This window comes from Manis pentadactyla, chromosome 1, assembly GCF_030020395.1.
Source record: "Manis pentadactyla isolate mManPen7 chromosome 1, mManPen7.hap1, whole genome shotgun sequence".
In the NCBI taxonomy this organism is placed as follows: domain Eukaryota; kingdom Metazoa; phylum Chordata; class Mammalia; order Pholidota; family Manidae; genus Manis; species Manis pentadactyla.
Window position 1 is genome coordinate 235,825,684 of NC_080019.1, and position 26,533 is coordinate 235,852,216.

The 26,533-nt window shown below is 47.2% G+C and overlaps 1 protein-coding gene and 1 long non-coding RNA gene across 9 annotated transcripts in view; both read left to right on the forward strand.

Moving 5' to 3' along the window:
* Window positions 1–3,767: 3,767 nt before the first annotated feature.
* The window catches only part of USP4 (ubiquitin specific peptidase 4), a 51,049-nt gene continuing 28,283 nt past the window's right edge, over window positions 3,768–26,533 (forward strand). For all 8 annotated transcript variants that reach the window (XR_005023243.2, XM_036878244.2, XM_036878245.2 and 5 more), the window contains exons 1-6: window positions 3,768–3,944; window positions 5,880–6,007; window positions 9,292–9,422; window positions 10,497–10,623; window positions 11,196–11,341; window positions 11,442–11,503. Coding sequence is in view for 7 of the 8 variants with exons in the window: in XM_036878244.2 (XP_036734139.2) it covers window positions 3,844–3,944; window positions 5,880–6,007; window positions 9,292–9,422; window positions 10,497–10,623; window positions 11,196–11,341; window positions 11,442–11,503 (695 nt within the window). In the remaining variant the exon portion in view is untranslated. The remainder of the gene's footprint in view (window positions 3,945–5,879; window positions 6,008–9,291; window positions 9,423–10,496; window positions 10,624–11,195; window positions 11,342–11,441; window positions 11,504–26,533) is intronic.
* On the forward strand, window positions 11,511–26,433 carry LOC130679216 (uncharacterized). Its single transcript, XR_008992324.1, has 3 exons — window positions 11,511–11,815; window positions 11,853–14,452; window positions 21,895–26,433. It is a non-coding gene; the product is annotated as an uncharacterized LOC130679216 (long non-coding RNA).

Below are 26,533 nucleotides of genomic sequence, written 5' to 3' on the forward strand. Positions count from 1 at the left end.
TGAATCAGCAGCTCAAAGGCAGGGTACTGGCGCAGGAACCCCAGGGAGCCTGCCTGAGGTCCCAGCCTTTGGTGGTAGAGGGGCTTCCAAGGAAGCAATGGGGACTCAACTGCTGCTCAACTACGTACAGAGGCTTCCATTTTAGCAGTTTTTCCAGGAATACCGTTTTTTTCCCCCTTTTGTTTGGCTTAATTTTGTTTTAAACACTAAATCTATTAAAATTAGATGTATGTATATCATATTGTCTTGATGTACATTTTAAACCTCACCAAAGCTGTGGGAAAAAAATCTGCTAAAATTCAGTGTGGCACTTGCACAATTGGCCCTTTATCAGATGACTTCCTTCTTTGGTCTCTATATAGTTCCTCAAACATTTAAAGCAAACTTATTTTCAGAGAAGCATTGCTGGTCTGATCAGCCTAATAATAAATCTTACCATTTCTAACTTTTAGATAACGCTAAGTAACAACTGCCTGCTGATTTCCCCAAGAGAGTACAGCACGGATTTTTAAACACTGGGCAGCGACCCCCATCAGAGTACTCTAAATTTGACAAGTTTTTTTCCTTATGATCACCAAATAGGCTGGAAGACCATGCTGCTGCATACAAAGGCGAGGCATACCTGGGTGGGCAATAAAGGAAAGCCCAGCTCAAGCTGTTAACACAGGTTACTAGACGCATGCCCTGCGTCGGGCAGTGTTGGACTAGATGTGAGAGCACAAAGAAGAGCAGTTCTTGTCCAAGGTGGGGTGTCATGTGCCCTGGCTCTGGGGGGACAGAGAGGCAACTTCTGAGCCCCAGCATCTTTCATCTTTGACTCCCCCACACCAAGAATTCAACTCCAGGTGTGTCAGGTGGGAAAACAAAAACATCACCAGGTGAAACCAATATAATGTTGTATATCAACTTTACTTAAATAAAAGACCACAAAAGATCTCCGCCTAGGTAGGGCACTTGCTGGTGGGTTCTGTCAGCTGCGTCCAGAAGCCCTGAGACTGACATGAGGTGCTGGAATGCGCAGCCTTTCCATCGCGTGTGCTGCAAACAGAACCCCCACGCCCAGGACCCCACCCCAGGTCCCGCGTACTTGTGGCCTCAGAGGCCTCAGTAGGAGGGCACAAAACAGGTCCCTGAACCCAAATACTTGGGAGTCAGAGCAGCATCCAGGGTTGTGGCCTTGGTTGTGTCCAACAGCCCTCCTGGCCACCCAGCTCCAGAGGGAGACAGGTGGAGGGCACCCTGTTTCCTCGGCTTGTGCACGTGTGTTCACCAAAAGCCGCCCTGGTCCCCTTGGCATCCCTTGCAGACTCACCCACCCGCCAAGGGCGGGGGTAGTGGTAAGCCTGCTCAGCTCCTTGTACCAGTTGCTTTAGTTTCCTTTCCAACAGTGTCGACAGAATCATGCTCCATGTTCGTGGAGCACTTTGCTCAAACGACACTCAATGCTGTGATCACCTGTGAAAACATCTTCCCCAAGCACACTGGCTGTGAACCCCTGCAGAGGGACTGTGAGCGCAGAATAGATATTAGTCAGATGAAAATATGACTGTTATCTAGATAATTCATTCATCCAAGAAATGCCTACTGAGAATTTGCTCTGTGCAAAAGGCAAACACCACACACAATTAACATCTAAGTATTTCTTTATGGTTAAGACATTGATGGCAATAGAATCAAAGGAACAGACGAAACTGCCCACGCCTGTGGCCCCCTCCCCACTACCCAATCAGGGCTGGTCACCAACAATGGTATAACCAGAACAGAATCTGTCCAACAGCACATGCTTCCCATGCAGGCAAGGCGATCCCACTTCCTCTCTGTGAGACTCCTTCAGGATTTTGCCTGTTACCTTCCCCAGGAACCTAATCCTACTGCAACTGAGGCTATGTTGCTAATAAGATCTTTAATTCTCCTAAAATGAACTTTCTATAGTCTTTTATTTTTTCCAGTCTCCTGGGAAGAGTAAAGGGCAGGCAAGAAAGACACACTTTCTCCCAATGCCGAAGCACCTTTAATCAAAAAGTGCCTGGAATTTGTGAATACCACCTCGTGTGCTCTGTGACCACAGGCCAAGTGAAGACCAGGGGTGACACGGGAAGGCCAACTTCAGGTAGGTGTGGATCAAGCCATAGTAACAGCCAGGGAAACTTTAAGATTTGAAGACAAATAATGCTTAAAGGTCACACACCGAGACATTACAAACCCTTCATTAGGGCATCAGCTCTGCAATGAAGCAGCATGTGACTGGTCAGCCAGGCCTGTCCCCTGCTCTTGTGATTCGTGCTCCGATGGCAGCGGGTGGGTTGTTCAGTCCTGAGGTTCAGTCATGGGGCCAAGTGAGTGTCCTATTAGGCCTACACCTCTCCCTGGGGCAAATGGCCCAAGGGGAACACAGCCCTGGGGCCAGGGAAAGTCAGAGCTGTATCACTCTATTCCTCCCAAATCTGCAGTCACTCCCACAATAGCAGGGACACACAGACAGATGCAGTCGCTTCTTCTAGTTCTCAATGTGTAACATTTAAATCAAACCTACTGGAAAAGTCTTAAAACTTTGGAAATAATGATCCACTGACCATGAACTTTCACTTTATTTCTTGCATATTAACTAGTAGCACTTTTGTAATCTTAGTATAAACTCTTCACTATGCATAATTAGTGCACTGTTTTAACAGCCATGAGTAGCACTTTGGAGATCTTGACTTGAGGTTTTCCAAAGTTTTCATTTTTATAATTAGATTTCTAGTGCTGTTGAGGACTTGATCTACTTCTTTAGGACTCTGACCCATGCCATAAATGGCATAGGAGAAATTGCTAAGAAAAGGAGGGAAACAGACACCCTCTAATGTAGGTTCTGATGTAAAGTCAGTAAACCAACCTTCTTTTCCCCCAAGTAACAGTACTAAAGGTAATGCTTGTCTTTTGAGAATATTCTTAACAACTTCAAAGAACTTTCACAGAAGGAAGGGCACTCGGGTGGTCGGTGTTGGCTCCCCAAGACGTAGAACTGTCAGGTGGTCATAACTCTTACCTGCAAGGGATTAATTGCTACGTGGTTATTCAGGGCAGTTTCAAATCCAAATCTACGTCCCTTGGCCCTCTGCGCTGCTGCCAAGAGGCCTGCTACCAGATGGCGGGCGACGGATGTCCCAGGGTACAAATTAATTTCCAGGGGCCAAAGCCCAGCACCGAAGCAGTACACCTGTTAAAGCACCTCCCACAGCGTCCCTGGAGCCGCCCCTCCCCCAAGGCGCCCGCGCCACCGGCTCCGGCGGGACCTCTGGGCGCCCACGGGGGAAGGAAGCCCTCGCCCTCGCCTGCTACGCGCCTCCCGCGGCCCGTCTGGCGCGGGGCGGCGGCGGTGGCCTGCTCAGGGGCCTTCTCCTCTCCTGGGTCCTGTTATCTTGCCCGGAGAGCCTCGCGGCCTGTCCCTTCGAGTCCCCGCCCGACCGCGCTCGGCAGCCTGCGGGGCTGCGGGGCCGCGCGGCCGGATCATCTGCTCGGTGGGACGGGCCAGGGGCGGCCTCCCCCCGGGCTCCGCTCCTTCCCCGCAGGGTCGAGTGGAAGGGGGGCCGGGCTCTGGGCGTGTAGTCCGATACCCGGCCCTTTCCAAGCTCTCGGCGGAGCGGAGCACTTCCAGGCTTCAGAAGTGCACCGCACCGTCCCCCTGCCGTCCCCCTGCCGTCCCATCCTCTCCTCCTGCGCACGCGCGGAAGAGGGCCGAAGGTGGGGCGGGGAGAGAAGGTCGCGGCACGTGCGTGCGTGCGTGTGTGCGTGCGTGCGCGGCCACGGCACGCCGTGCGCGAGGCGGATGTCCGGGCCGGCTGGGCCGGGTCCGCGGAAGAGATGGCGGAAGGCGGAGGCTGCCCTGAGCGGCCGGATGCGGGGACCCAGAAATCCGAGCTCGGAGCCCTAATGAGGACCACGCTCCAGCGAGGGGCGCAGTGGTGAGCGCCGGGCCCTCCCTCCGGCTGCGCGGGGCCGGGCCCGGGCTCTGGCCGTCGGGCCGGTGCCCCCTCGGCTGGGGCAGGGCCTGGGCCGGGGCGACGGTCCTGCGCCTGACGGGCCGCCTGCCCCCTGCCCTCCAGAGGGGAGGCCTCAGGAACCCCTCCGGGGAGGCGGGCGGAGCTGAGGGTCGTCGCGGCCTACTCCGAGTCCCGGGGGAAGCCGGCGGGGGCGGGGACCGCCGGACCCGGAGGAGGGGAGCGCTCACGGGAACCTTGTGCGGACAGCCCTTTCTTCACCTTCGAGGACTCGCTCTCTGTGACCTTGAGCGAAGCGTGCGCTCCTCGCAGACCTCGGTTTCTTGCTGTTAAAACCCGGGTAGCAGTATTTGCCACTCGGTCCCCCGCCCTGTGGGTTGAGGCGAAGATCAGAAGTAGACACTTTGTAACTTGTAAACTGCCAAACAGATGTCAAGGTCAGAAGCAGAACAAATGTCCGAAAGGCCCAGGTTATTTTGGTAGCCGATGTCAAAAATACTTGCGACAGCAGCATTTCGGAGTGGGAGAGGATAGCCCAGAGTCTAGATAAGAAAATTTTAAGTCCAGGATTTAGAAGGGCAAGTCTGAGACAAGAAGTTTCTCAAATTGTTTAGTAGAAGGGACAGTACTTCCATGAATGAAGAGATTCCTGGGTGATACCGTGTGGGAGAAGAACCCTAGGCCTTGGCTTGCCTTGAATATGATTGAGCATCCCTGTTCAGTAAACCGTGGTGGTGTTGGCACTTGGTATTGCCCCCTACAGCGACAGAGAAATGAGCAGGGAAGAGAGACATTGGGGTTAGGAGGAATTCGCGTAGGGTTTTTTAGTGTTATAGAGCTAAGCCAGGCCCTGAATGGCCAGCACGCAGAGGGGCCTTTGAAAGTGACCCTACATACGGGTGGTATGTAACGAATACTCAGCAGAACCAGAGCAAGTTTGAGATTGCCTACAGTCACACACTAAAAATGTTTGGAGGGTATCGTTCAAGGGGTTTGGAGGGAAAAGAGTATTTTAGGGAGTTGGGTGTATTTAGGAATCCTTGTGGCCTCTGGGAAACTGCCTGATCTCCTCTGATGTTTGAGATAAAATTTGAAAAATTCACCAATAAACTTTGTCCCCCCTGCGAAAAGAAAAAGGTTTCCCCTCCTTTTTCTTGCTGAAATATAGTTGATATACAGTATCACGTTGGTTTCAGGTGTACAACACAGTGATTCAGCAGTTACCTTCATTATTTAATGCTCACTCCAATAAATGTTCTTACCATCTGTCAACATACAAATATACTACAGTCTTATTGGCTATATTCCCTATATCCCTTCTGTCTTAATTGTAAAAATAGTGTAGTGAAACTTTTAAATATAATAGATGTAATGCTTTTTGACAAGAAAAGCATACCTAGATACCAGGGTGTGTGTATGTAGAACACACAGAAACATATACACATACACACGTATTTTTTTATTCCTCCTTTGGCCCTCAAATTAAAACTGAAGGTGTAAGGTGTTAACCCAGTTTCAGAAAGAAAATTAGTTTAATGCTCTTCACATCAAGCAAGGCAATGTAATGAAATTATCTATCTAGTTAAGGATCTCTGTAAGATCATTATGAAGTTACTGCCTTGGTCTCTAGCAAACAAGATTTTACTCATAGAAAGACCTCATTAAAATCAGTGTTTTGAAGCCGGTCATTTCCTACTTTTTAGTTATTCATTCTTTCAACACTATTTCATGTAATGGATGTCTGTCCTGGGCCAGGCTATCTGTGCCATATGGGGCGTGGCCCTGCTTTTGCTGGAGAGTGTGTTTTTCAGTGGGAATTGGGTGTTCCCCCAAGTGGAAAAACTGCAGAAACTTACGACCTCAGCTTTTGTGGTATAATAAATTTTTGTGTGTCTGTAGGTATCTTATTGACAGCCGGTGGTTCAAGCAATGGAAGAAATATGTGGGCTTCGACAGCTGGGACATATACAGCGTGGGTGAACACAATGTGTTTCCTGGCCCCATAGATAACTCTGGACTCTTTGCAGGTGCAGTATGCCGTGGTTTTTCTAACTGACACACCCACTTACGCAGTGGCCTGAGGTCCTGTTTACATTGTGAGCCTGCTTTTCCTACAGTGAGGGAATAGAAACAAGTGTCTTGATTTGCACGTAAAGCAGAAGTTGTTGGAAGACCCTCAGGGAGAAGATAGGCTGCTTTTTTTCCCTAAAGTAACTGCTTCTAACAAGAGTATACTTCTAGTATTTTTGACTCTCTCTTTTATTTGCAAATTAGTTCTGCTAGAGATTTCGTATTTTAGATCAGTGTGTGGATTGGAAAGAAATGCAATAGCATTTTGAAATTGCATCTGGCATCTGAAACTTGGGAACCAGAATTCTCTGCTCCGTTTTCAGTGTAACGAATCATAGGCTTGTCTGCATTTATCAGTCGTTCCTGTGATGACGATGTTTGTCATGAAAGTAGTGTGCAGGAAGTGGGCGCTTAGTGGGGTTATGATCACAATTAGCCCCCAGTGAGAGGTGTTTGGAGAAGTGATGTATGATATACTGAGCTTGACTTGGACCTGTAGATGAATAGATCTGACAGTTGGCCTTTGCCGGGTTTTGTTTCACCTGGGTTTAGACTCCTTTGCAAGCAGGACAGAGGTGATCTGTCACCTGTGCCCAAAATCAGGGCAGCAGGAAGGCAGACAGTACAATGAGACATAATCCAAGTATCTAACCTAACGTGGGTGTTTTTAAAATCGAGCAGGGCTTCAGCTCAGCCTGCGCTTCAGGGAGGTCTAAGTGGCATAGTAAACGATGTCATGGCTTTGTTTCCTCACGGAGGTTTGGGTGGTGGCTTCATACCGGAAAGCCCCCAGGGATCCCCGCCTTACGCCTGCACTTCTCATTTCTCCTCATTCTTTTGGAAAGGCGAGCTCTTAGGGCTTTCAGTAGTAATAGAGATGAGAATCCTAGATCTGCAGAGGCCCTCTGACATCATCTTTCGTGACCTTCAGCTAAGGGCATGCATTCCTTCCATGTCCTCAGTTTGATGCAGTCTCGCTTTGGCTTGAAACATTTGCTATCATTTGCTGTGTGCCTGAGAAGTTCAGGTCCTGGAACACTGACAGTACAGAAATGACCTCTCTCTGGCAAACGAGGGTCGCCCCTTGGTCCCCGGGTTCTCAGCCGCCTTCCTTTCACCTGGGGTCATGGGCGTGGCCTGTAAGGGGCTGCTGGAGGTGGGCAGGGTGGATAGAGCGTTTCCTTGCTGATGTCTGTAGAGCACCTCTCATTTCCACCCAAGCCCCTGGTGACTTCAGATGGAATCTCTGCGCTTAGACAAGCCAGGCTCTCATTTTCACCCTTTATTTGCCTCTCTGTGGAAGAAACATGTGGAGGCTAAATCCTTATTTCAAAACCCCTGTGTGGTTTTTAGTATGATGCCCTTGGACTCATCCAGTTTTAAGGGCAATAGTGAACTGCATTGAAAATATCGGTTAAGTTTCCTGCATTTGTACTGTAGTGCCTGAGAATGACATGTTCAAAGAAAAGTGTCACTGAGCCTCAGAAGGGAAGGAGCCCTGTAGAACTGATGGACTTGGGTTGGCGATGCTGAAAATCACAGGTCCTTTCCTTCATGTGAAGGTTCCTAGCTGCTGTTTGGTGCAGTGTGGGTTGCCAGGTCTGCACAGTGCTTTGTGTTAGAAATGAAGATACATCTCTCCACCCAAGATACTATGTGAATAACTTACAGGAGTTTTAATTTGTAAATTAGAGAAAACTTTGGAATTAGGTGTCAGTTTTTTTGAAGCACTTATTTCAAGCAGACTCAAGTATTATGACCCGTGAACCATCCTCCTATTGCTGGACAGAGAAGTCTTGTTCAAGAGAAAAAATAGAGACTTGGTCTGTCAGTGTTAATCATGCCAGAGCTGGTGTGCAAAGTGGTTGGCTCATCAAATAGAGGAATTCACCTTTTTTTTTTTTTGGTAGATTATGGTAAAATACAGATAACAAAATTCACCATCTCAACCATTTTTAGGTAGTATTAAGTATGTTCACGTTGTCCACCTGATTTCCAGAACTTCCTCATCCTGCATAACTGCAGCGCCATAGCCATTAAACAATAATTCCCACTCTCCGCATCCCCCAGTCCCTGGCAGCCACCGTCCGCGGTCTGCCTCTGAACCTGACTGCTCTGGATGCCTCACATAAGGGGACGTGCAGTATCTGTCCTCCTGTGCCTGTCTCATTTCATTTAACGTGATGTCCTCAGGGTTCATCCGTGTTAACACATTGTGTCAGAATTTCCTTCCACTTGCAGGCTGAGTGATGTTCCACTGTGTGTATACACCACATTTTGTTTATCCATTCATCTGTCTCACATCTCTATTCCTGTTTTCTAAGCCCATTTAATTCCTTTCCTTTTCCTTTGAAATGAAGAAAGGAGAGGCGAGTCTGATCTGAGCTCACCCTGAAGATGGGCAGAAGGCCTCATGGGGTGGGCTGTAAGCTGGGGGCACGCATGGTGGTGGGAAGCCCTGGTACCTTTGAACTCACTTGTAGGTTTTGTTTTTGTTCTTAACCCTGTCTGCCTTTAGCCACAGCAGAGTCACCCCCAGTGGGTTCTTCTCGCTTTCCCTGGTTGGTGGCTTCATTTGTCTGGGGAACAGTGGCTGCCCCTGTGGGAGTGAATGTGAATGGCCCTGCCTTAGCCGGGAGGCTCCCTTGGTGGGCGGTGTTCAGTCTTCCTTGGCCCTCCGTCAGCGACCACTTCTGACTCCAGCCAGGTTGCCCATCCTTGCTGAATGCAAGACAGATGTCTGTCGTTTTAAAGACTGGCTCCCTCCACGGGGCCTGTCCAGCTGGGCTTTAACTTGGAGTGTTGAAAGCTAAGAGTGCTCAGTGACTCTTGATAAAAGAAACTTAATGTCAGTGACTCATTTGTTTGCTTTTTTGATGAATCTTTCAGGGTAAGGCTATATTTGATTTTTTGACAGTTTCATTAAGAATATTATAAATATTCATAATTAACAATTTTAAGAAACACTTTGAAAATATAAATTGGAGTTTTTCTCTCTTCTTTCCTCCCTGCTTCTGTCTCCAGTTGTAGAGGAAGGACAAGTTCTTCCTGGAATGTTCGGAAAGCATAGTGAAAGACGAGTAGTCAGATTTGCTCTGTGTTATGACCAGTGACAGAATTTTGAAATTTTGTACCTGTTCCTATAAATACTTTTCTCATGTCTGAGAAGTACCTAAGAATCATGTAAAGCAGACACTTCTGGGGAGAGAGCAGTGAATTATGTGTTGTTTTCCTTTTTCAGATCCTGAGAGTCAGACCTTGAAAGAACATTTAATTGATGAATTGGACTATGTACTGGTCCCAGCTGAGGCCTGGAATAAGTTATTAACCTGGTATGGCTGTGTAGAGGGCCAGCAGCCAATCGTCAGAAAAGTGAGTGCACAACTGTCACCCTGCCAGCCCGTGTCTGCGTGCTTCCTGGGGATGCCACTGGGTGTTGGCATTCTGGGATACTGGGTGCACCTTAGGGGTTGCAACAGTGGAGGTGTTTGGGGCCTTTTTTCTGGTTCTCTTTAGGGAATTGTGGTTGTGAGTGGCGTGAGTAAGGCTGCTCACCTAGGATGCTGTACTGAGTGGGCCTCCAAACATCAGGGCTGCCCATGGACTTTGGGTGTGTCTGGTGTCATGAGAGCACTTTCTGGAAGGCCCTATGAGAGAAATCCCCCTGGGGCATATGGGCCTACAGTAATGTCTGTCTGATAGTGTCTCTGATACTGCTTTCTCCCTGTGCTTAAGAGTCTGGCCACACTGTTGAGCATTTCAGAAAACAGGTTCTAACAGCCCATAGAAGAGTATGGTCTGGAGGGAAGGCAGGCTCTGGGATACAACCCAGGGGGCTGGCCTCTCTTGTAGCCAGGACTCGGAGGAGACCACCACCCGTCTGACTCCCACAGTTGTTCCCTTGGCAGAGGAGCATGAGAAGAGCCCGTGTGCCTGCTGACCGGTGGGCCCTGGGCGAACTTGTTCTGTGTGCTGTGCAGCGCCCTGCCCTCAGCAGAGCAGGGGAGAGCTGCAGTCCCGAGGCCGTGCTTCTCAGTCACTGTTTAGAACTAGAACTACCTTCTTTCTTCAGCTTGAAACCTGGGACCATAAGAGGAGTTGGGGATCAAAAGGTTAGGGGCAGGCCAGCATCACCTAATGTCCACAGTGCTGCCATGTGCACGTTGTGCCAAGGGATTTAACTCTGGCCTCTAGTCCTCTGATGCAGCAGGCCCTGCAGAGCCGGCACCACCATCCCCACTTTGGGACACGCAGAGCTATTGTAAGCTCTGCTTCCTAATGGGGGAAAAAAAGACCCTTAAGTCCTAGATCAGATGGCAGTGGCTTTAAAAATCCAAACTTCTAAGCCCCTTCATCACTTAAACGATTATCTCATGGATCCCGCCTTTTGCCACTGCCTTGTGGAAGCACAGTCCCTCCTCCATGCCCTGTGCCTCTTATTTGCAGGTGGTGGAGCATGGCCTGTTCATCAAGCACTGCAAGGTAGAGGTGTATTTGCTGGAACTGAAGCTCTGTGAGAATGGCGATCCCACCAAAGTGCTGAGTTGCCATTTCAGCAAGGCAGATACCATTGGTGAGTGGCTGGGCTGGGCTTCCAGGAACCCAGTGCAAACGAGCATTGTGGTTGGTGGGCAGGGAGTGGCAACACCCTCTTCAGGTTTGTTACCCAGATCAAGCCATGCTATGGTTACCATCCTGACTAGGAGTCTGCCCCCCAGGGGATTTTCGTGGAGCACGTGGCCCACTGGGCATGGTTCCTGCCCACCTGACATGGGGTAATAAGGAAGATACCCAGATTCAGAGAGTTCAGTGTGCCTCACGCAGAGACCTCAGTGGGGACCTGGCAGACTCAGTATCCTCGGCTGGATCTGTCTTGACTCCAGAGATAAGCTTCTCACGGTTCTGTGGGACCCACACCATCAGAGGAGGGGAAGCACAGGGAAAGTTTTGTACCTGTGAGTGCAGCAGGAGTCCCATGGGAGATGTTTGGCCTTAGGAGTCACAGGGGCCAAGGTCAGTCAGAACGTGGGGCCCCCAGCACCCGGCAGCCATCTGCAAAGGGAGGAGACAGGCATTAGCTTGCTGTGGCTGTGCAGAGCCTCACGTCTGGACAGAGCCATGAGTGACATTTCCGCCTGTCCCTAGCAACCATCGAGAAGGAGATGCGGAAGCTGTTCAACATTCCTGCAGAGCGTGAGACGCGGCTGTGGAACAAGTACATGAGCAACACCTACGAGCAGCTGAGCAAGCTGGACAGCACTGTGCAGGATGCCGGGCTGTACCAGGGTCAGGTAGGAGGCCCAGACAGGCCCCCGCGGCAGCGCCACCCAGGCTGTGGCCAGCAGAAGTGGGCTGGTTTGCACGGTCCTCATACGGGTCCCCCTCACACAGGTGCTAGTGATAGAGCCCCAGAATGAAGACGGCACGTGGCCCAGGCAGACCCTGCAGGCAAAGTAAGTGCGCTTTCCTCCCTGGCACTGGGCGTGCGGGTAAGAGAGACAGTCCCGAGCAGCTGCCTGTGCCCTGGAAGCTTCCCAGACGACAGCACCGTGGGTTTCCTATCCTGAGTCCATAGTGCTGGCTTCTGGGATGCAGTCTGCTGGGCAGGTCTGGGGGAAGCAAGGTCATATGACTAGGGGAGAGGAGGGGAGGGGAAGGGCCAGGCTCTGGGGACGCCGTCTGGCTGAAGGGCTGTGTCTGTACGGACTGTCCCTTTCTCCACCTGTAGTCAGGCCTTGGTGAAAAGGAGGGGGCTCAGGCCCGGTGTGGTGTGACTTCACGTCCCGCTGCCTTCGTGCCCAGTGGTCTGGGTGCTGGTGGAATGATTCTGCTGCTAAACTGCACCTCCAGGCCTCTCCGGAGGTGCTCCTGTGTGGCATGGAATTGAGCATGTCCTGAGCAGGGAACAAGAAGAAGTGATGACTTTTTCGTACAGTATAAGATGGAGAGGTTGTATCTGTTCTGATAGTTAAGGGGACAGTGTTGGTCTTTGTGCTTTTCCCTCACTCAGGCCTTGGATAGTGGCCACTCCGTAACCAGGGGCTGCTACTTCTTTGGGAATCATGAAAGCTAGGAGTTCTCTTTGGAGGAGCATGCAAGAAGACACATATTTAGCTAAAAATCTCAAGAGTTTCACAGATACCCAGGAGCCTAGGCATGGACTCCAGTTAAGAAACCCTGGTTACCAGCTCCTAGCTGTGGTGGGCAGAATAATGCCCACCCCCCAAGATGCCCACGTCCAAATGCCCAGAACCTATAAGTACATGGCAGAAGGGGCTGTGCAGATGTGACTACAGATCTTGAGCTGGAGAGATGGTCCTGGATTGTCCTGGGTGGGCCCAGCGTCCTCATGTGTCCTGATAAGAGAGGGAGACCAGGGCGTCAGGAGGGAGGTGTGAGGAGCTGTGCGGCCCTGAGCTGGGAGTGTGGGTAGCCCCCGGGACCCCAGAGCCTCCAGAGAGGGGCACAGATCTGCCATACTCTGATTTTCACTCAGTCATTTTAGACATCTGGCCTCCAAAGCTGGAGACAGTGAATTTGTGGTGCCTTAAGCCACTGAGTTAATGGTGACTTGTGACAGTGGCACTCAGAGACAGGCCAGCCCAGGCTGCTGGCTCCCATCCTGGAATGGGAAATGCCACAGAGCTGAGAGAAAATAACGTAAAAGCTGTGAAATGCCCTGGGGAGACAGAAGACAGCTGGAGCCCAGGCTGAAGGCAGGGCGGACAGCTTGCCGCACAGCAGGCTGGTGCCGGCCGGGCCTTCGCCTCCCCCAGCCTTGCTTCTCTCCCACCACACTGGAAGTCCTGAGTCCAGGGAACGAGAAACTTCTGGTGAAGAGCCTCATTGAGGTGCCCTGGCAGTTAGTCTCCGGGAAAGTGTTCAAGGGCAGATCAGCCCTGAGTGGAATTCATGGGGCTCATTCTCCTCCCCACTCCCCCAGCAGGGCCAGACAGTGTTCCAAATGCTAAGGGTACCGCAGTAAACAAAACAAAGTCCCTACCCTTAAGGAGCAGAAAACAGATAAAACACGTGTCTAGTGGTATTTTTCAGGGAAGAAAATCAGCAGGTGCTAGTCTTTGGGAAGGGGTGGATTTAACCAGGAAGATGTGGAGGCCCCACTGAGCTGCTGTTTGAACATGGCTGTGAAGGAGTGAGGTTGGGGTCAGCAGTGAGCATGGGGCTTAGCGGGGAAAGAACATGGCAGGGCAAGTGACCGCAGGCCAGCCTGGAGGCGAGCCGGAGGACGGAGAGTCGGGGCGAGGCCCGAGGTGAAGAGGTGGCAGGCCTGTGTCCTTGCGAGGTTGGAGTCCGGCCCTGCCTCTCGGGGAGGTGGGGGGCATGGGGAGGAGGGGAGAAGCTCGGTCCCTCCTGGCGGACAGCCTCGGGCAGCCCGGTGCGAGTGCAGCCGGAGTAGGAGGAAGACCCCAGGTTGGCAGTCTGGGCTGGCAGCAGCAGAATCATGCTCCCAGATGCAGTGCAGGACGGAATAAGCAAAGTACATATCCTCAGGAAGAGGAGGGGCTGAGGACCGGAGGGGACTCGGAGGCACGCTTAGGAACAGTGCTCAGGGCTGGGTGAGGAGCGGGTGGCATGGAGCCGAAGGTGGGACAGGCCGGAGGGTCCGGGTGAGGAATTCCCGGAGGCCCCGTGGAGGGACAGAGGTGGAAGACGGCAGGGGGAAGGTGCGGGGGAGGACGGGAGCAGGAACGTCAGTGTCCGCATGGCAGGAGCCCAGAAGTGGAGGGGAAGTGATGGGCCAGAGGGGAGGAAGTCTTGGAGGACGGAGGGACTGAGAGCTCCTCGGACGTCACAGACAGGGGAAGGGTCTTTGATACAAAGAATGCTAAACACAAGACAGACCGCAGGCCTGTGACTACAGACATTACAGTGGACTTTAACAACAAAGGTGTAAACTCTAGATCTTTCCTAAAGAAAAAGTTGCAAAGGAGTAAAAAGGAAATCAGTATTAAACTTCTGAACAGCAGCAGTGGATTTATGAGAAAGTTTTCAGTATTAAAGTAAAGAAACTTTAAAACTAGAATTCTGTAGCCTGCTAAACCATTCGTTAAATGAAAAGAAGACATGAGTTCCTTCTCTGACACAGTCGACCTTAGGAGGCTTTCCACGTGGAGCTGCCCTCCAGGACCCCTGGGGAGGAGCGGTGCTGGGGGCCCAGGGCAAGGCCCGTGGCCTGCGTGGGGCTGTGCGCCAGCGAGGCACCCTGCTGCCCAGAGAAGCTGGGACGTGGTGCCTTTGGGGTGAGCAGGTTCCTTCACGAGGCACAGCGCTGTGAGCCATGGAGGAGGACTTGCCTAGAGTGGGTGAACTTTGGGAACTTCAGTTCACAGAGTGAGAAAAGCTGTTTGCAATACACATCTCATAAATTGCTTAATCCAGAGGTTTTTTTGTTTTGTTTTATTCTTGTATTTTTTTTATTGAAGTAGAGTTGATACTTGATATTATATTCGTTTTAAGTGTACACAGAGTGATTCAACAATTATCTACATTATTAAATGTCCACCCAAACTACTGTATTTTTCTTTTTTTTACTTAATCCAACTGTTAAAAAATTGTTCAAAATAATAATGCCAACAATGAATTTCATTATGCATACTAATGTATATATCTTTTTTTTTTTTTTGAGGGCATCTCTCATATTTATTGATCAAATGGTTGTTAACAACAATAAAATTCTGCATAGGGGAGTCAATGCTCAATGCACAATCATTAATCCACCCCAAGCCTAATTTTCGTCAGTCTCCAATCTTCTGAGGCATAACAAACAAGTTCTTACATGGAGAACAAATTCTTACATAGTGAATAAGTTACATAGTGAACAGTACAAGGGCAGTCATCACAGAAACTTTCGGTTTTGCTCATGCATTATGAACTATAAACAGTCAGTTCAAATATGAATACTCATTTGGTTTTTATACTTGATTTATATGTGGATACCACATTTCTCTCTTTATTATTATTATTTTTAATAAAATGCTGAAGTGGTAGGTAGATACAAGATAAAGGTAGAAAACATAGTTTAGTGTTGTAAGAGAGCAAATGTAGATGATCAGGTGTGTGCCTGTAGACTATGTGTTAATCCAAGCTAGACCAGGGCAATAAAACATCCACGTATGCAGAAGATTTCTCTCAGAACAGGGGGGGTGAGGTTCTAAGCCTCACCTCTGTTGATCCCCAATTTCTCACGTGATGACCCCCCTGCGACTGTGCCTGTCTTAGGTTGTTCCTCCCTTGAGGAATCTTACCCGTCTCTGGCTAACCAGTCATCTTCCGGGACCATACAGGGAAATGTAAAGTTGATAAGTGAGAGATAAGCCTTATTGTTTGAAATGGTTAGCTTTTTATTTCTTTGCATATTTATGCCCTGTGGCTTCTATGCCCAGCATTTGTCTTGAGGTATCTTTACCACTTGGAAGAATTATGATACTCGGTAAATTTGATATGACGCACGAATTCTATTTAAGGGTTGTAATTAGGAAGGAAGAAGAAAAGCTATAGAAGTAGCAGGCGGAAGAAAACATGGGAAGATTGATTATTTCTTTGACAAATCTTCTTGTAGAGTAACTTCAGCATGTATAGGTTTTAAGCTACTACTTAAATTGCGCACACACATTAACATAATAGGAGTATAGTTACATAACCAAAGCATATCTGTAATTACCAGCCATCTCCAGTGAAACCAAGAGAACCAGTTAGGCACCTTAGGCATTTGTGAAAACTTATCTATGATATGGTGGATATTGTCCAACTGAACTTGAACAGTCTGAGAGAAATCAGACAAATTAAAACAACGCATTCCTGGGGACTGTTCACATGCCATATGTTCTTTTAACAGTAAATAGTCTGTAGTTGTAAGATTTTGGAGTGCTACAATTTGCACTTCTCCTAATTCTTGATTGAGTTCCAACAGTATAGATCCAGTCAAACTTGTTGTTTTACTGTATGCACAGGCCAGCTTAGATATCTCCTTCCTCATTCCCATGGCAAGTCCAGGAGCTGGTGGGATGAGTGCATCTACAGCTGTAGCAGTGCGTGGATCTTTGTTGGGGTTTTTTGATGATCATCTTCTGGCATGAGTCTTCCCGAGAGTGCAGATGTTGGAAGTTCTTTTTCATATCGTATCTTAGTTCATTTTCGGGGTAGCCCAATTAGGCTTTGATCCTCTGTATAAACACAAACAGACCCTTTGCCTACACTTTTATATGCCCTTTATACCCTTGTGTAGAACTCATTGGAGGTTACCACACAGGGACTGCCTTTTTTTTTTTTTTTTGTATCACTATTCTACACTTACATGACGAATATTATGTTTACTAGGCTCTCCCCTATACCAGGTCTCCCCTATAAACCCCTTTACAGTCACTGTCCATCAGCATAGCAAAATGTTGTAGAATCACTACTTGCCTTCTCTGTGTTGTACAGCCCTCCCCTTTCTCCCACCCCCCCCATGCATGCTAATCTTAATACCCCCCTACTTCCCCCCCCCTTAACCCTCCCTACCCACCCATCCTCCCCAGTCCCTTTCCCTTTGGTACCTGTTAGTCCATTCTTGAGTTCTGTGATTCTGCTGCTGTTTTGTTCCTTCAGTTTTTCCTTTGTTCTTATATTCCACAGATAAGTGAAATCATTTGGTATTTCTCTTTCTCCGCTTGGCTTGTTTCACTGAACATAATACCTCCAGCTCCATCCATGTTGCTGCAAATGGTTGGATTTGCCCTTTTGTTATGGCTGAGTAGTATTCCATTGTGTATATGTACCACATCTTCTTTATCCATTCATCTATCGATGGACTTTTAGGTTGCTTCCGATTCTTGGCTATTGTAAGTAGTGCTGCGATAAACATAGGGGTGCACTGATCTTTCTCATACTTGATTGCCTCATTCTTAGGGTAAATTCCTAAGAGTGCAATTCCTGGGTCAAATGGTAAGTCTGTTTTGAGCATTTTGATGTACCTCCATACTGCTTTCCACAATGGTTGAACTAACTTACATTCCCACCAGCAGTGTAGGAGGGTTCCCCTTTCTCCACAGCCTCGCCAACATTTGTTGTTGTTTGTCTTTTGGATGGCAGCCATCCTTACTGGTGTGAGGTGATACCTCATTGTAGTTTTAATTTGCATTTCTCTGATAATTAGCGATGTGGAGCATCTTTTCATGTGTCTGTTGGCCATCTGTATTTCTTTTTTGGAGAACTGTCTGTTCAGTTCCTCTGCCCATTTTTTAATTGGGTTATTTGTTTTTTGTTTGTTGAGGCGTGTGAGCTCTTTATATATTCTGGACGTCAAGCCTTTATCGGATGTGTCATTTTCAAATATATTCTCCCATACTGTAGGGTTCCTTTTTGTTCTATTGATGGTGTCTTTTGCTGTACAGAAGCTTTTCAGCTTAATATAGTCCCACTTATTCATTTTTGCTGTTGTTTTCCTTGCCCGGGGAGATATGTTCAAGAAGAGGTCACTCATGTTTATGTCTAAGAGGTTTTTGCCTATGTTTTCTTCCAAGAGTTTAATGGTTTCATGACTTACATTCAGGTCTTTGATCCATTTTGAGTTTACTTTTGTATATGGGGTTAGACAGTTATCCAGTTTCATTCTCCTACATGTAGCTGTCCAGTTTTGCCAGCACCATCTGTTGAAGAGACTGTCATTTCGCCATTGTATGTCCATGGCTCCTTTATCAAATATTAATTGACCATATATGTCTGGGTTAATGTCTGGATTGTCTAGTCTGTTCCATTGGTCTGTGGCTCTGCTCTTGTGCCAGTACCAAATTGTCTTGATTACAATGGCTTTATAGTAGAGCTTGAAGTTGGGGAGTGAGATCCCCCCTACTTTATTCTTCTTTCTCAGGATTGCTTTGGCTATTCGGGGTCTTTTGTGTTTCCATATGAATTTTTGAATTATTTGTTCCAGTTCATTGAAGAATGTTGCTGGTAGTTTCATAGGGATTGCATCAAATCTGTATATTGCTTTGGGCAGGATGGCCATTTTGACGATATTAATTCTTCCTAGCCACGAGCATGGGATGATTTTCCATCTGTTAGTGTCCCCTTTAATTTCTCTTAAGAGTGACTTGTAGTTTTCAGAGTATAAGTCTTTCACTTCTTTGGTTAGGTTTATTCCTAGGTATTTTTTTTTTTTTTATGCAATTGTGAATGGAGATGTTTTCCTGATTTCTCTTTCTGTTGGTTCATTGTTAGTGTATAGGAAAGCCACAGATTTCTGTGTGTTGATTTTGTATCCTACAACTTTGCTGTATTCCGCTATCAGTTCTAGTAGTTTTGGGGTGGAGTCTTTAGGGTTTTTTATGTACAGTATCATGTCATCTGCAAATAGTGACAGTTTAACTTCTTCTTTACCAATCTGGATTCCTTGTATTTCTTTGTTTTGTCTGATTGCCGTGGCTAGGACCTCCAGTACTAAGTTGAATAACAGTGGAGAGAGTGGGCATCCCTGTCTAGTTCCCGATCTCAGAGGAAATGCTTTCAGCTTCTCGCTGTTCAATATAATGTTGGCTGTGGGTTTATCATAGATGGCCTTTATTATGTTGAGGTACTTGCCCTCTATTCCCATTTTGCTGAGGGTTTTTATCATGAATGGGTGTTCAACTTTGTCAAATGCTTTTTCAGCATCTATGGAGATAATCATGTGGTTTTTGTCTTTCTTTTTGTTGATGTGGTGGATGATGTTGATGGACTTTCAAATGTTGTACCATCCTTGCATCCCCGGGATGAATCCCACTTGGTCATGGTGTATGATCCTTTTGATGTATTTTTGAATTCGGTTTGCTAATATTTGGTTGAGTATTTTTGCATCTACATTCATCAGGGATATTGGTCTGTAGTTTTCTTTTTTGGTGGTGTCTTTGCCTGGTTTTGGTATTAGGGTGATGTTAGCTTCATAGAATGAGTTTGGGAGTATCCCCTCCTCCTCTATTTTTTGGAAAACTCTAAGGAGAATGGGTATTATGTCTTCCCTGTATGTCTGATAAAATTCCGAGGTAAATCCATCTGGCCCGGGGGTTTTGTTCTTTGGTAGTTTTTTGATTACCGCTTCAATTTCGTTGCTGGTAATTGGTCTGTTTAGATTTTCTGTTTCTTTCTGGGTCAGTCTTGGAAGGTTGTATTTTTCCAGGAAGTTGTCCATTTCTCCTAGGTTTCCCAGCTTGTTAGCATATAGGTTTTCATAGTATTCTCCAATAATTCTTTGTATTTCCGTGGGGTCTGTCGTGATTTTTCCTTTCTCGTTTCTGATACTGTTGATTTGTGTTGACTCTCTTTTCTTCTTAATAAGTCTGGCTAGAGGCTTATCTATTTTGTTTATTTTCTCAAAGAATCAGCTCTTGGTTTCATTGATTTTTGCTATTGTTTTATTCTTCTCAATTTTATTTATTTCTTCTCTGATCTTTATTATGTCCCTCCTTCTGCTGACCTTAGGCCTCATCTGTTCTTCTTTTTCCAATTTCAATAATTGTGACATTAGACCATTCATTTGGGATTGTTCTTCCTTTTTTAAATATGCTTGCATTGCTATATACTTTCCTCTTTAGACTGCTTTTGCTGTGTTCCACAGAAGTTGGGGCTTAGTGTTGTTGTTGTCATTTGTTTCCATATATTGCTGGATCTCCATTTTGATTTGGTCATTGATCCATTGATTATTTAGGAGCGTGTTGTTAAGCCTCCATGTGTTTGTGAACCTTTTTGCTTTCTTTGTACATTTTATTTCTAGTTTTATGCCTTTGTGGTCTGAAAAGTTGGTTGGTAGGATTTCAATCTTTTGTTATTTTCTGAGGCTCTTTTTGTGGCCTAGTATGTAGTCTATTCTGGAGAATGTTCCATGTGCACTTGAGAAGAATGTATATCCCGCTGCTTTTGGATGTAGAGTTCTATAGATGTCTATTAGGACCATCTGCTCTACTGTGTTGTTCAGTGCTTCCGTGTCCTTACTTATTTTCTGCCCGGTGGATCTATCCTTTGGGGTGAGTGGTGTGTTGAAGTCTCCTAGAATGAATGCATTGCAGTCTATTTCCCCCTTTAGTTCTGTTAGTATTTGTTTCACATATGCTGGTGCTCCTGTGTTGGGTGCATATATATTTAGAATGGTTATATCCTCTTGTTGGACTGAGCCCTTTATCATTATGTAGTGTCCTTCTTTATCTCTTGTTACTGTCTTTGTTTTGAAGTCTATTTTGTCTGATATTAGTACTGCAACCCCTGCTTTCTTCTCACTGTTGTTTGCTTGAAATATGTTTTTCCATCCCTTGACTTTTAGTCTGTACATGTCTTTGGGTTTCAGGTGAGTTTCTTGTAAGCAGCATATAGATGGGTCTTGCTTTTTTATCCATTCTGTTACTCTGTGTCTTTTGACTGGTGCATTCAGCCCATTAACATTTAGGGTGACTATTGAAAGATATGTACTTATTGCCATTGCAGGCTTTAAATTCGTGGTTACCAAAGGTTCAAGGTTAGCCTCTTTAGTATCTTACTGCCTAACTTAGCTCGCTTATTGAGCTGTTATATGCACTGTCTGGAGATTCTTTTCTTCTCTCCCTTCTTGTTCCTCCTCCTCGATTCTTCATATGTTGGGTGTTTTGTGCTGTGCTCTTTCTAGGAGTGCTCCCATCTAGAGCAGTCCCTGTAAGATGTCCTGTAGAGGTGGTTTGTGGAAAGCAAATTCCCTCAGCTTTTGTTTGTCTGGGAATTGTTTAATCCCACCGTCATGTTTGAATGATAGTCATGCTGGATACAGTATCCTTGGTTCAAGGCCCTTCTGTTTCATTGTATTAAATATATCATGCCATTCTCTTCTGGCCTGTAGGTTTTCTGTTGAGAAGTCTGATGTTAGCCTGATGGGTTTTCCTTTATAGGTGACCTTTTTCTCTCTAGCTGCCTTTAACACTCTTTCCTTGTCCTTGATCTTTGCCATTTTAATTATTATGTGTCTTGGTGTTGTCCTCCTTGGATCCTTTCTGTTGGGGGTTCTGTGTATTTCCGTGGTCTGTTCGATTACTTCCTCCCCCAGTGTGGGGAAGTTTTCAGCAATTATTTCTTCTAAGATACTTTCCATCTCTTTTCCTCTCTCTTCTTCTGGGACCCCTATAATACGGATATTGTTCCTTTTGGATTGGTCACACAGTTCTCTTAGTATTGTTTCATTCCTGGAGATCCTTTTGTCTCTCTCTCTGTCAGCTTCTATGCGTTCCTGTTCTCTGATTTCAATTCCATCAATGGCCTCTTGCAGTCTATCCATTCTGCTTATAAACCCTTCCAGAGTTTGTTTCATTTCTGCGATCTCCTTTCTGGCATCTGTGATCTCCCTCCGGACTTCATCCCATTTCTCTTGCGTATTTCTCTGCATCTCTGTCAGCATGTTTATGATTCTTATTTTGAATTCTTTGTCAGGAAGACTGGTTAGGTCTGTCTCCTTCTCTGGTGTTGTCTCTGTGATCTTTGTCGGCCTGTAGCTTTGCCTTTTCATGGTGATAGGAATAGTTTGCAGAGCTGGGACGAGTGACGGCTGGAAGGACTTCCTTTCTTGTTGGTTTGTGGCCCTCCTCTCCTGGGAGAACAGCGACCTCTAGTGGCTTGTGCTGCGCAGCTGCGCGCAGACAGGGCTTCTGCTTCCTGCCCGGCTGCTATGGAGTTAATCTCCGCTGTTGCCGTGGGCGTGGCCTGGCTCGGGCAGCTGCTCCAAAGTGGTGGAGTCGCGTTGGAGCAGGAGCGGCTGGGAGGCTATTTATCTCCGTAAGGGGCCTCCCTGCTCCCTGCAGCCCAGGGGTTAGGGTGCCCAGAGATCCCGGATTCCCTACCTCTGGTTAATCCAGAGTTTTAAAGAAACCCCTCTTCATCAGCAAAAAGGAAGTGAGACAATACTGTTGGGAAGAGGGGCAAGACCGCCACTTCACAGAAGAGGATGCCCAGGCAAGCATCTGGAGGGGCGCTCAGCCTCAGCTGGCATCCACGGGGGGCAAATGAGAATCAGCCAGTGCCTCTTCGCACCCTTCTGGATGGCTGAATGACAAGACAGTGCCAGGTGCTGTGGGAGATGTGAAGCAACCTGGGTTGTCGGTCCCTGCTGATGGGACATGCAAATTGGTACAGGGATCTTAGGAGATTTGGCATCGAGTGCTTAATAAAGAATCATTGTTAACAAAGAATCTATAATTCAGGGATCCACTGCTAGGCATACAACCAACAGAAGTACATTCCGTGTTTACCCAAACCTAAGTTTACACATGTTCCTGACACCACTGTCATCGTCGCAGGCTGGCGCTGACCCAAATGTCTGCCGGAATCAGACTGGATAGAAGAACTGCTGTGTGCACAGTGCACTTAGAGCTGTGGCAGCGTGGAGTGTCATACACAGTGTCCTGGCGTGCTGTGTGAGCCCCGGATGTGCGGCCTAAGGAGAGCCCAAGGTCACAATGTAGTTAGCCTTGGGAAGAGCTGTGGCCACAGGGAGCTGAGGAGGAAGCCTGGGGGCTGGGCTGGTGCTCGTTGTAGATGTGTGCAACTTGGTGTAAAGGCCTCGGTTTTTGTACTCCCATGATTTACATATTTTTCTATGTAATACTTAAGTAAAAGTTTAATAAATAAGAAAAAAGGTTTAAGAGAGCCACCTACATGAGTAACAATCTAGAAGTAAATTTTGTGTGATCTCAACCTGGGAGCCAGGTGAAGTGACAGGTGGCAGTAAGGAGCATAGGAGATGAGAATGCCGTGAACTACTACGGCTGGGGAGACATGCACATGATTAAGTTTAAGTAATTGGGAGAAAAAGAACTGAAACAGATCCTAAAAACTTGATGGAATAGCCACAGAAATATAAAAATAGAATTTATATATTTGAAATATGGTATATTGATTAGGAGAGGTTTGGTGGCAATTAAGGAAGACTTGAGAATCAGTGTGTAAGCAGGATAGATGCTTACATTTTTCTTTTTCTTTTTTTAATGGGAATAAAGTTGATACACAATATTATATTGGTTTCAGATGTACAACATAGGGACATATGTTACTAGATGCTTGCCACAGTAAGCAGCCACCCCATTACCATGCCAAGGTGTTACGGTATTGTTGTTATATTCTGTATGTTGTGTGTCCATTCCTGTGACTAATTTATTTTACAATTCACAGGTTGTAGCTCTTTATCCCCTTCATCTACTTCACCCATTCCCCCACCCACTTCCCTCTGCTGACCAGCAGTGTGTTGTTAATATTTATGGTCTCTCTCTCTTCTTTCTCTCTTTCTTTTGTCCCTATAACCCATGCCCCCATGGATCCATTTCTTTTTGTTTGTTTTGTTTTTTAGAGTCTGCATATAAGTGAAATCATACAGTATTTATCTTTGTCTGGTTTTTGTCCTGAGCATAATGTCCTCTAGGTCCATCGATATTGTCCCACATGGGGAGATTTCCTTTTTCACAGCCAAGTAGCATTCCATTGTGTGTAGGTACCACATCTTTATCCATCCTCTGTCGGTGGGCACTTGGGTTACTTCCCTGTCCTGGCTATTGGGAATAGCGTGGCAATGAACATACATCTTTTTGAACATACAAAGGTGTGCACATAACTTTCTGAACTAGTGATTTTGTTTACTTTGGGTCCATTCCCAGAAGTGGAGTTACAGGGTCATATAGTATTTCTGTTTTCAGTTTTTTGCAGAATAGCTGTATTGTTTTCCCTAGTGGCTGCAGCAGTTTCTCCTAAAGAGAGTGTCTGAGGTGGGTAGTCCAGTGCTGGTATTATTAGCAACTCAGCTCCTCTGTTATGTTGCTGGACCGTTTGTGGCCTCGGATAATGTAAAAATAGAAGAGTAAAATATATACAGCTGGCCCTTGAACAATTCAGGTTAGGGGTGCTGACCTCCCGTGCAGTTGAAAATCTGCATGTAGCTTTTGACTCCCAAAAACTTAACAGCCTCCTGTTGACTAGAAGTCTTACCAATAATATTAAGTCCATTGACACATGTATTCCATGTTATTTACTGTGCTCTTACAATAAGGTAAGATAAAATGTTTTTTCATATTGTCACAAATCTCCAAAACGTTTTCCAATATATTTATTGAAAACAATCCACGTGTAAGTGGACCTCTGCAGTTCAAATCCGTGTTGTTCAAGGACAGCTGCACTTCATGTGAACCACAGGACTGTGGAAGGCGGCTAGGAAGCTGCCACATCTACAATGGGAGAGTCAGTGGAAGGCAAGGCAGACCGGAGGAAAGGAAGAGTGTGGACAAGGGGCAGAACTAAGCCTGGAGCAGCCGTGACTAGTGCAAGTATAGGTGGTCGACTCAGCTCTCAGATCAGCTGGAAGACAGCAGCCATGCCCAGTGGCACTTTGTCTATCAAAGAAGACACACAGCTTAAAATTGGGAGGATGGGGAAGGACATCAAGGGAGTGTGAGTGTCATCCGGGGAAAGTCACTGATGGGCTTAATCCTTGTCTTTAAACCCACCCGGAGAGTCCATTTTGTTCATACATACAAACATCCTGGTGGAGAGCAGCATAGTGAATTGCTTCATTTAACTCATTCATTCACGAGTGAGGACCACCTTATAAATTCTGAGCATTTTCAGATAGTGTTCTCTTCCTTGTAGATTGCTTCAGCCTCTGTGCGAGTGCTTCGGATGTGTTCTGTAGTCCTGGCCTCATTTCCCTCTCGCTCTCTGACTCTTACATGCCTGAGGTCCGCGAGGCCTGGTTAGCTCTGAACCACGACATGGTCCTCTTAAAAGTCACATGCCCAGAGCCGTGAGAGGCCAGTGTTGCTGCAGTGAAGATGTGAGTGTGCGCAGAAGAGAGCCAGCAGTGTTTGTGGGGAGAGCATGGCCTAGGATACTGGGAAGGCAGCGAGAATCTGGCTGAGTTCATTGTTCCCTTATTGAGCACGCCTGATGCTGGACTCCTGATCCTCGTGGTCAGGAGTAAAGGGTGGGCTCATGCTTAGAGCAGCATTCAGCCTGAGGGGCAGCTGAGAAGCAGGTAGGTCCCCGTGGAGTAAGAAGGGCAGGCATGGGTGCTACTGGACCTCCACCCTGGGCTTAGCGCACGTTTGAGTTGCAGTTGGTAGTGACTGGTCCTGCCAAGGCACAAAAAGTGTCCCAGCGGGGAGGGGCTGGGGGCCAGAGACTTGCGCAGAAGTCTTTCAGGATCAGAGGGATCCTTACTGGAAGGCATAGCCGCTGTCTTCAGAGTGTCTGTGGCATGAGGCCCGCCAGGAGGGAGGGCGGGGTCTTGGCTTTCCGAGTACATGCACGTGAGAACCAGGTGTTTTCCACAATGCCTGTTTCCCAGCCTGCAGTGTCCCGAGGTATGTCCTGGAGTTGTTGCTTGACAATGACAGATGCCCATGTGTCTCCCAGATGTAAGTCACTTGTGTGCACAGAGATCTTGCTTTTGATTTATCTGTCAAGGGTAGACTTTCAAATTTTCTGACATATACTTGTACTCACCAGTGGGTTTCTTTTTGACTGAATTTACTCTGAAAAGGACTGGCAGTGTTTTCTAGAACATTTTAAATGTCCAGTAAAATTTTTCTTTACTCTCTCATCTCAACCATAAACATCTGTTTAGGAAATTGACAGGTCTTGGATGTATGTAATGGCTTTTGTGGATGCTTTCTTGTTTAAGTTTAAGGGAATAGCCTAGGCTCCCAGTGGGCAGTTACTAAAAAGGGGGTATCAAACCACTACTGTCCCACAGTACCTGTTTCCTGACCTGTGATAACGAGGCAGCCCCATCAGACCAGCCTTGGGTGGCAACTTTCCTGTCTGGCAGGAGGCGCAAGTCCCGCCTCCCACTGGGCAGGCCTCACTATGCCGCGCGTGTGGTGGGAGCGCCTGGCTCTAGCGAGTCTCACTCAGCAGGCTTGGGAGGATGTGGCCCCTGAAGTAAGTGTTCTTCAGGGCGAGAGCTGCTCCCTGCTGGGGGTGAGAGGCTGGGGGCCTCCCCTCCCCGTGGCCTCCACACGGGGAGAGGAGCTGACGCACACTCTGCAGGTGGCACACAGCCACTCCTTACCTGCTTACCTGCTGACCCGCTGGGCTCTTCCTCACAGGGAGCCTGGGTCAGAGCAGAGCCAGGAGGGCGGGCCTGCCCTGGAGAGCACATCTTAGTCATTTTCTGTAGCCGAAGAATAACCCCAGATCGTGAAGGAGAATGACAGTTGTATGCATTTGAAACAATGTAGAACAATTCACTTTCTTCTACATGTTCTTATATGGGTTTAGTAGAAAATTGATAATCAGTTTAAGATTTGGGGCAGTTAAGTCCTTGAATTAATCTGAAAGTAGAATCAATCTAAGATAAGATGCTGTGAAAAATATTGAAACATGAGGTTGAAACAGGGAGGTTACTATTTGCAACCACATGGATGGAGCTGGAGGGTATTATGCTCAGTGAAATAAGCCCGGCGGAGAAGGACAAGTACCAAATGATTTCCCTCATCTGTGGAGTATAAGAA